At 54.2% G+C, this 9,668-nt stretch overlaps 2 protein-coding genes across 2 annotated transcripts; both read right to left on the reverse strand.

Annotated features, from left to right (window-relative positions):
* Positions 1-226: 226 nt before the first annotated feature.
* Positions 227-1,132, reverse strand: LOC137454362 (olfactory receptor 14J1-like; the record flags this gene model as incomplete). Its single annotated transcript, XM_068164409.1, has 1 exon — positions 227-1,132. A coding segment is annotated over exon 1 (906 nt), but the record flags the coding sequence as incomplete, so codon positions are not given.
* A 6,183-nt stretch (positions 1,133-7,315) lies between these two features.
* LOC137454439 (zinc finger protein 135-like) lies at positions 7,316-8,531 on the reverse strand. Its single transcript, XM_068164477.1, has 2 exons — positions 8,523-8,531; positions 7,316-8,116 (listed from the first exon to the last, which is right to left on the reverse strand). The coding sequence occupies exons 1-2, from the start codon at positions 8,529-8,531 to the stop codon at positions 7,316-7,318; spliced, it is 810 nt and encodes a 269-aa protein (XP_068020578.1).
* Between the last annotated feature and the right edge of the window lie 1,137 nt (positions 8,532-9,668).

The following is a 9,668-nucleotide window of genomic DNA, read 5'->3' on the forward strand; positions in this document are numbered from 1 at the left end:
GCACAGCTCCTCCTGTCTGCAGCCTCTGGGTCACAGCAGACAGGACAACACTGAACCAGAAATGGTCTGAAGAAAGACATTTGTGTGGGAACAACATTCTCACAAGGGGAACAGCACCAGCAGCAGCCAGAACTCCAGCAGCCAGGCTGGGCCTGCACTGAGTGACAGCAGAACTGCCCTGCAGGAGAAGACAAAGAGTTTATTGCTTCTGAAAGCATCCAGAGATCAGTTTGCTCAGGGCAGCCTTCAGCTCCTGGTTCCTCAGGCTGTAGATGAGAGGGTTCACTGCTGGAGGCACCACTGAGTACAGAACAGACACCACCAGGTCCAGGGATGGGGAGGAGATGGAGGAGAGCTTCAGGTCAGCAAAGATGGCAGTGCTGAGAAAGAGGGAGACCACAGCCAGGTGAGGGAGGCAGGTGGCAAAGGCTTTGTGGCGTCCCTGCTGAGAGGGGATCCTCAGCACTGCCCTGAAGATCTGCACATAGGACACCACAATCAACACAAAACAGAAAAAACCAAAACAGACACTGGCCACAAGAAGCCAAATTTCCCTGAGGTAGGATGTGGAGCAGGAGAGCTTGAGGATCTGGGGCACTTCACAGAAGAACTGTTCCACAGCATTGCCCTGGCAGAGGGGCAGGGAAAATGTATTGGCTGTGTGCAGAAGAGCATGAAGAAAGCCAGAAGCCCAGGCAGCTGCTGCCAGGTGGAGACAAACTCTGCTGCCCAGGAGGGTCTCATAGTGCAGGGGTCTGCAGATGGCAACATAGCGACCATAGGACATGGTGGTGAGGAGAAAATACTCTGCAGCAATTAGGAATATGAAAAAGAAGAGCTGGAGAACACATCCTGCATAGGAGATGTTCCTGGTGTCCCTCAGGGAATTGGCCATGGATTTGGGCACAGTGGTGGAGATGGCACCCAGGTCAGTGAGGGCAAGGTTGAGGAGGAAGAAGTACATGGGGGTGTGGAGGTGGTGGTCCCAGGCTATGGTGGTGATGATGAGGCCATTGCCCAGCAGGGCAGCCAGGTAGATGGCCAGGAAGAGGCAGAAGTGCAGGAGCTGCAGCTGCCTTGTGCCTGGGAATGGCAGGAGGAGGAAGTGGGTGATGGAGCTGCTGTTGGACATCTGCTGCCTCTGGTCATGTCAGAAGAGAAGACAACAGTGACAAGTCAGAAGAGAATTCTCTCACCATAACCAAAACCACTCCCCACAGACCCTCCCCTGTCACACAGACTCCTGCTGCTGCTTCTCAGGTACCTTCCTTCAGCTCCAAGGCTGGAGCACTGCTTGGTCCTGGTTTAGGGTAAAAGGCAAGAGTGGGAGAGCTCCCCATGGGCTCTAAGTCACCCTGCTCTGCCCCTCAGCTGGAGGGTGACCATGCTCCCATGTCACCCTGAGAAGCCACCAGACACTGCTGAGACCAGAGGGATCCACCACACACCACTCAGTGTCTCAGGGTCTCAGCATCCCACTTCTAGTCCAGGAGACACTTGGCTCAGTGTCCCCTGGAAGGCAGCACAGACTGGATGCACACCTCAAGGCCACAGCCAAGGCATGACCATGGCAGCTCCTGCAATCAGGTCATTCCGAGCCTCACAGCCTGCACTGCCCAGAGCTTCACAGGCTGGAGGACAGCTGGGACACCTCATTGCTGTGGCTCCACCTGCACAGGAGATCTCAGTGTCTGTGCCTGACTCTGCAGCTGAGGCTTCCATGCCCAGAGAGCCATCAGCAACACAAAGAGCATCTGAGACAGGCAAGGAGAGGGACAGACAGACACTCAGGAAAGCCTTCAGGTGAGGAGTGTAGGCACTTGGTGAGGTTCCCAGTAAAGCTCTGTGTGATGGTTTAAGAGGCTCAGCCCCTGCTCTAAAAGCACTGCTGAGTTTTCCTCCTCACCAGCCAGGCCAGAGACAGTGGAAGCAAAGATTCAGGAGAGCAGAGACTGGGTCAGGAACCCCTGGCCTGAATATAGTCATGAAAAATCCCCCTGAAAATATTCTGGAAATGAGCTGGAGCTGAGAGCAGCCCTGACCCACACAGCAGCCACTCCACAGCAGGAGGACCCTGCCCTGCTCTGCCCTGCCTTTCCCTGCCCAGGGTAACTCCTTCCAACCACAGCTTCTCCCCAAAGCAGCATGAAGAGCTCCCTGGGCTGCTTGAGAGCTGAGCCTGGTAGGCAGCAGAGTCCCTGCCCCAGCACACAGCCCCAGCTTTAGAAGATGCCTCCAGGAACTGCAGCTGCACTGCCCTGCAACCACAGACTCACCCTGTCAGCAAATGCAGTGACTTCTCCTCCAGTGAGCTCTCAGCATCCTCCCAGTCCTGGCTGCCTTGAAGCTCTTTTTGCCTTCCTCATCTCCCTGAGATGCCCTGGCAGTGCCCTCAGTCCTGCTGTGTGGTGAAGAGGAGCTGCTCCTGGCCAGAGATCCATGCAGCCCAGGAGCCTGGCCCAGCTCTATGATCAGCCCAGGGCATTTAAAGGAACCCTCTGGTGGCTTTGGTGCCAGGTAAACCTCAGGGACTGAGAGGAGGCTGATGAAACCTCTCCAGAAGTCAAAGTTAGAGTCAAACTCTGAAGTTTCTTGTAGTGTTAATTGGTTCCACTGGGGGACACTACAAGGAAAGTGTCTTCACGGTCTGTTGAGAGCAGAGAACTGAGGCAGTGCTGACAGGTCAGGACAAGCAGCTCAAGGTGGCTCTGCTGCTGAGGAAACCTGGAGGGGTTTCATTGATCCAAAGGGCCAAGCCCTGACCCCCAGCCCCTGGCAAGGCACATCCTATCCCTCACTTCTGGCTCTGGGCTCTGCTGGGGCAGTGGGGAGTGAGAATGAGCAATGACCAGGTTAGGACCTCGTCAGGTTTTGCTGTGGTTTGCTTGCAGAGAGACAACTCCTGCTGACAAGGAATGAAATGTACCTTTAAAAATACTTTTTATCAGATGCTTTGTGCAATAAAAACCTCTCCAATTAGCTGCAGAAACCTTGGCAATAATTAGAGGTTCAGCAGTATTTAATGAGCCCCATGGAGTATTTGGGGTGATTACATCATCCTCAGGTACTGCCAGGAGACTCTGCCAAGGCACTGCCAAGAAGCCTCTCAAGAAGTCCAAGTCAGAAGCAAACTCCAAAGTACCTTGAAGCACTGATTGGCCTCACTGAGGCTTGTTACTGACAAAGGCTCCCCAGGGACTCATTAGAGCAGCTTGTTAGAGGCCAGGATTGCAGGGAGACAAAGGCAAAGTACAAGGGAGAAAACTTTACTTTGCTCTAGGAAGCAGAAAGGCCAAGCCCTGACCACTGCCCTAGCAATAGAACAACCTCAAAGTCTCAAAGCCAAGTTTCTCCTCACAGGTCTTGGTGGTAGAGGCAACTGCCAGATCCAAGGGCACAAAGAACTTGGTTCTGTTGAGCCTCTCAGCCTTGCCAGAGCCCTTGGTAACAAAAAGAGAGAAGAGGACTCAATTAAGGCTTGAGGCTTGTTAACAGGGTTTGACAGAAGTTTTCTTCCCTGTGGTGTGTTCACTATGTTGATGGATTTGCTTTTGGGGGCCTGATGAGCTATAGTACTGTTTGTGCTGCTGATGATGCTGAGTGTTCACTTAGGGCAATGACTCAGAGATGTGCTGCCCACTGCTGGGCAGCTTGCTCTGGTTTCATCCAGAGCAATACAGGACACTCCCAAGGAAACCACTGTGAGATCTGCCCTGATACTGGATACTGAGGAGTGGCAGGGGGTGGGGGAGGGAAGGGGCAAATTCTTAGGCTGGTGGTCACCCCTGATGCTTTGGAATTTCACGCCTGAAAAAGTGCAAAATCCTCCCCAGCTGGGGAAAGGTTTGGGAAAAGTCTGTTGTCAGCCTGGGAGTTCCTGAGAGACAGAAATCACTGCAATGTGCTTGGGCCTGGCCCATGCCTTTCGAGCCCTTCTCATCTCTGTGCAGAGGGCTCAGGGGCAAGAGAAGGTCTCTGGACCTACAGACAGTGCCACAGGCATGGCAGCTGTGTCAGAGAAGCAGCCTGTGCCAGGATCAGCTGCCCATCATAGTGAATGGTGCTTATGACCAGGGTGGTGCCCCAAATATTACCAGAACATGCTTCTGTGTGTGTGACTCAAACCCCCTTTGTCCCCCCTCCCTTCTGGAGTCAGGGGAGTGCGGGACCTTGGCAGCACTGAGTCCAGGTAAACAATCTGCATGGGCATGTTTCCACCCCTATGGCAAACAAGGCCCAGGCTACATGTTTGTTTGCCCTGTTTATGGCGTGTGCTTATGCTCATTTGGCAGAGTATCAGCTGATTGGTTAATTATTGTGTTAGCAGTGGGTGCTGACTGGAGCAGTATTCTTTGGGGCAAATGGTAAATAGGAGTTGTTTGGTAAACAAGTGCCCCCCACGCTGGTGTCCGTGCCTATGCCTGCGTGCGTCTCTGTGCCGCTACGGTCCGCCTCGCCCGGGACTTGAAGCAGCTCCAGAAGGCCTCGCTGCACATTGCCACTGTTGCCCGGCTGGGGGCAGTGCCGTGGAGCGTGGGGTCAACTGCCGCATGAGCCATCGCCACGGGAGGAAACCATGGCAGCCCCTGTGCACCACCGGTCCTGAAGCGCTACAGCCCCCAGAGCGGGGAACCTTTGCCAGGTGCTGCGCTTCGTGGAGCCAGCGGCAAAAGCCTCTGAAGCTTCCCCTGGGAGGCTCCAGGACCTTTGTGCTCTGGGAGAAGCAGCAACCCCATGGCACAGCCATGCAGGCGGCACCATTCTCTAGTTCCTCATGAGTGCACAGCCGTGCTGCACTGTCAGGACTCTAAACACATCACCAAGGAAAGATTTCATGAGGTTCTCAGCTCGTGAGGAAGCCAAACCTTTGCTTTATAGAATTTGGGTTCAGGTAGTGCTGAAACTGTCCTGGGTTGAGGGTTTGCCGGTCACCGACAAACCCCTCCCCCACTGCTTCTCCAATCAGTTTCAACTCTAAATTCTAGAACTCATTTGGTTCCTCTGAAGTGCCCAGGCACAAACGTTCTGCAGAGGTGGTTCCACCAACCCAATACTGCTGCCTGTGAATAGAAACTAAATCTCCTGCTGCATAGTTTGTATATCAATAGACTGCCAATATATCTATTCATTGATATCCTTGCTGCTCATTCCTGAGGGCATATCTACAACACTCCTGTAGGGAAAAAGAAGCCCACAAGGAAATCAGCTGATCCTGCAAAGGACCAGGAGGGATCAGGGTCCCCATGGGAACAAGAGAAAGAGCCAGGGCTGCTGGCTTGGTTCTTATCTCTGGCTTTGGAAGATGGCCAAGGATAAACAGTGGATGAAACAAGCAGCAGGCCCCAGCAAGGCAAAGGAAATCTCTCCTCCTCTGTCCAGGCCTGTGTTTCAGCTGTGAAGGAACTGTCTCAGGAGTTCCATCAGCTCCAGAAGAAGTTGTTGTTCCCCACCTGCACAGTCCTGTGTTTCAGCCATGAGGAGCAGCTGCTCCCCTGTCCAAGGGAGAGAATCTGGGAGGCACACAGCACAGCACACCCTCTGCTTTACTTGTGTGACCATGGGGAGCACATGAGGAAGTGGAAAGGAAAACCCAATCCAGTCCTGGCTGCAGGAGTCTGTGACTTACAGGGGAATTGTCCCCCCAGAGATGCTGCCTCAGTTTCCAGTGGGAAATGGCCTAAGAAGAGCAGGGAAGCTGAAACTGCTTCTGGTCCTCCTGAAGGGACTGCCAAAGCATCTTCACAAGATGCAAGGGACCCAAGACAGAATTAGAGGGGCTCTGCCTCCAACCAGATGGAAGGGAGAGACAAATTGGTTTGTTGGACTGTACAGAACCAATGGCCTGGCAAGTTGAACCCATGAGAGAATAAAGCTTTAGTAGATACAGGTGCCCAGAGTGCTCTGACACCATCAAACCACAAGAGGTGGAACCCATCTGTGTTTCTGGTGTGACAGGAGGATCCCCACACCTGGATGTGTTGGAAGCTGAGTGCTGGGATGCAAGCCACAGTTTGCTTTCACTTGGAGGCATGGAAGGAGTCACTGGACTCAGTTGGCCCAGAGCTGGAAACACAGCCCCAGCATTTGCAGTATTTGGACTGGGCATGGACTGATGCAGACTGTGCTGGAACAGAGTGGAGCTGCAGAGCACCTGCAGTGAGCAGCCCTCTGGGTACTGCAAAGCAACCTCCTGTGGAGTGAGAATGGACAGTGCCTGAGGTGTGCTGCTGATTGCTGCTGGGCATGGTGCAGGTGGCACTGAATGAGGGCTTGGGAATGTCAAAGGTTAAGTTGATAATTTGCTGCCATTACTCCACACCATCCTGCCTCATGCCACCTTCACAGGGACAGTGCTGGATGGAGCAAAGGACTACAGGGCTTGAAGTTCAGATGGCAACATCAGAGGCTTCCTGTTCTGGTTGCTGCTGTTGGGTTCTGGCTCTCAGGTGCTGGCTCTTTGCTGAGGGGGAGGGCTGCAGGGGTTTAACTCCTGGCTGCTGCTGCTCACTGCTGTGCTTCTTTCTGCAAACAGCCTCAGGTCAGTGTGCACTATGGGATCTCCTTTGGATTCAACTCTTTTGGTCTTATCTCAAGTCCTTATCTCAACCCAGAGGGTTTTTTGGTTCCTGTGTCTGTTATTTTTCCCTCCCTTCTGTTTTGGGGGGGAACAGGCAGCTTAACCTCTTCTCAGCTCTTCAACCTGTTCCAGCCCCAGAGTGGAAAGCCAACAGAAGCTTTCTGAGTTCTTCCAAAGATCTCCATGAGCTTCCCCTTACACTCTCCAAAGATCTCAAAAGTCAGTCCCAGGACCATCCAAATCCCAAACACCTAAGATCACCTGAAAGCTCCTGAAGAATGCCTCTGAGATGCCCCTCAAGACTCCTCTGAGAACCTCATTTTCCCCTCCCTGAACTGGGCACACAGCTCCACCCCATCCCTTGGGAGCAAATGCCCCCAAAATTCAGGCATTGAGGCAGGAATATCTGAAATAAAAGCAAACAGAGAGGATTTGGGTAACTTTTGGGTTTTATTGAGACAATTGGTCAATGGACAGAGGATTTCTTACCCCAGGGAGACACAAAGCATTGGGGAAGAACCAGACAGACCCTGGCAAAGCCCTGCCCAGCTCCACTGGGCGCTCCAGCTGTGCCGACTCAGCACTGTAATTGTTCTCATCAGCAATAATTGGTGTTCAGATGGGCAGGAGGTGTTTGTTGCTGCTGGTGTCCCCAGTCCCTGAGAACTGCAAAGGAAAATGGGATGATTTTGGTGCTGGAAAGACCCTCTCAGAAGAGTCATGATTACCCAACAGATTCTAGGTGGATTTATGCCTCCCCTCCAGTGCAGGCTGCTCTCTGGTGTGGATGTAGCGGTGCTTCTTGAAGCGCCCCATCCGGGTGAAGCTCTTACTGCAATCAGCACAAGTGGCAGCCTTCTCACCAGCGTGGGTGCGGCGGTGGCGACTGAGATGTTGCCTCTGGCTGAAGCTCTTGCCACAGGCATCACAGGTGTAAGGTTTCTCACCGGTGTGAGTGCGGTGGTGCGCAATGAGAGTGCGCTTATGTCTGAAGGCCTGGCCGCACTCAGCACAGCTGAAAGACTTTTCGACAGCGTGCACACGACGGTGCTCTGTGAGGTTCCCCATCTGGGTGAAGCTCTTGCCGCAGTCGGCACAGCTGTAAGGCTTCTCACCACTGTGGATGAGTTGGTGCTGGATGAATGCAGCGCTGGTGGTGAAGCTCTTCCCGCACTCAGCACAGGGGAACAGGTGCTCTCCAGTGTGGATGCGGCGATGGATGGTGAGAGTGGAGTTGCGTTTGAAGTTCTTGCCGCAGTCCCTGCAGGTAAAGGCCTTCTCACTGGTGTGGGTGAGGTGGTGTTGCCTAAGATCAGAGAGCTGTCTGAAGCGCTTGCCACAGCTGTCACAAGAGAAGGGCCTCTCTCCAGTATGGGTGAGGCAGTGCCGGGTGAGATTGCAGAGCTGGGTGAAGCTCTGGCCGCAGGCAGCACAGGTGAAGGGTTTCTCTCCAGTGTGGGTGCGGCGGTGCTGGGTGAGCTCAGAGTTGCAGCGGAACCTTTTGCCACAGTCACCACAGATGAAGGGCCGGGAGCCAGGCTGCGGGCAGTGGTGCTTCACTAGCTCTGAGCCACCTGGGAAGCTCTGCCCACACTCAAGGCACTGATTCAGCTCTTTGGGTGACACTGAGGGACCTGCTCTGGCTTCATCCTCCTCCATACATTCCTCCCCCTCATCCTGGTCACCTTCATCATCATCATTATCCTCCTCTTCATAGTTGTCATTCTCAGCATCATCCTCCATCTTCTCCTCTTTTTCCTCCTCATCCTCCTCTCCCTTGGGACTGCATATTGGCTTCTCCAACTTGATCTCTGGGTGATGCTTCTCCTCCCAACTCTTGTCTGGATCCTTCTGTGAGGCCATACTGTGGGAGGGAGGGGTCACAGCTCTGCAATAGGGAAGATGGAAGCACCTGAGCCCAGGACCTCAAACCCTCAGATCTTACCTGGATCATGACAGTCCCTGACTCCCAACACCTCCCAACACCCAGCTGGAGGAGAGAACGCAGAGGGGACCTCAAACTTTCAGTTTCTGCCACAGTGTGGGCACAGACCTCTAATACCTGTGCTGAGAACCCAGGTTCCTGTGATCAGTGCCCTGAGGTACCCTGGGGCTTACAAGTGGTCTTGTCCTGCTCTCCTCAAGCCTGGTGGCATTGGCAGGGTGGTTCCTGGCCCAGGCCCTGTCCTTTGATCTCTCCTGGCTCAGGCAATGGAGACAGCAGCACTGACCCACAAAGACCAAACCACCTCCAACCTTCTCCCACCACCCTCCAAATCCCAACCCCAAACATCATCTCTTGCATACAACTCACCCCCACAAGCCTGGGGAGTTTTCAAATTCCAACACCTGATGTGCCTCAGCCCCTGGAGTGGTGAAATGTAGTGGGCAGGAGGAGGCAGAAGAGGCTGGGAGGTGCCCTGGGACTCTGGGATGCTGGGAGCTGGGGTCCTGCTGTTGCCCCACTCAGGGTTTCTTATCTGCAGGGCTGCTCCAAGGAACAGATCTGCAAACTCTGCTTTTCCACAGCACACAGGGGCAGGGATGATGGAGAGAGAGGGACACAACTCCTGCCACAGAGAAGCAAAGGTCTCAGAGAGCACTGACCTGCAAGGGATGGCTCAGCACTGCCCAGGACCAGGCAGCACAGCTCAGCCTACCTGGGGGCAGCTCCCAAGCCCAGCAGCACAGCCACAGCACACAGACAGGGCTGCTCAAGATGGGAGGCCTCAACAAGTGCAGACTCAGCTCCTTGCCCAGCACACAGCCCCCAGCACACAGCTGCAGGCCAGCACCACAACACAGCTGCCTCCACACAGCCTCTCCCAGGCCTTGCCTAAAGCTTTCTCCCACTGCCTGCCCAGGCCTCTGCTGCCTGCAACTGCCTTTGACAGCAGATCTTGCTCTGGACCCAGCTCTCCTCCCTGGCTCTGCCCCCAGCTCTCCTTCCTGGCTCTGCCCCCACCCCTCACACTCTGTGCTCAGCTCTGCCCTGCACACACCTCTCTGCTGCCCACTGTCCAAGAGAAGATCACAGCAGCCCTCAGGACACACACAAAGGGAGCTTCATGATCTCTGCAGATGCAGCAAA

Source organism: Melanerpes formicivorus, unplaced genomic scaffold (assembly GCF_026170545.1).
Source record: "Melanerpes formicivorus ecotype bairdi unplaced genomic scaffold, bMelFor1.0.p_v2 SCAF_80, whole genome shotgun sequence".
Lineage (NCBI taxonomy): Eukaryota > Metazoa > Chordata > Aves > Piciformes > Picidae > Melanerpes > Melanerpes formicivorus.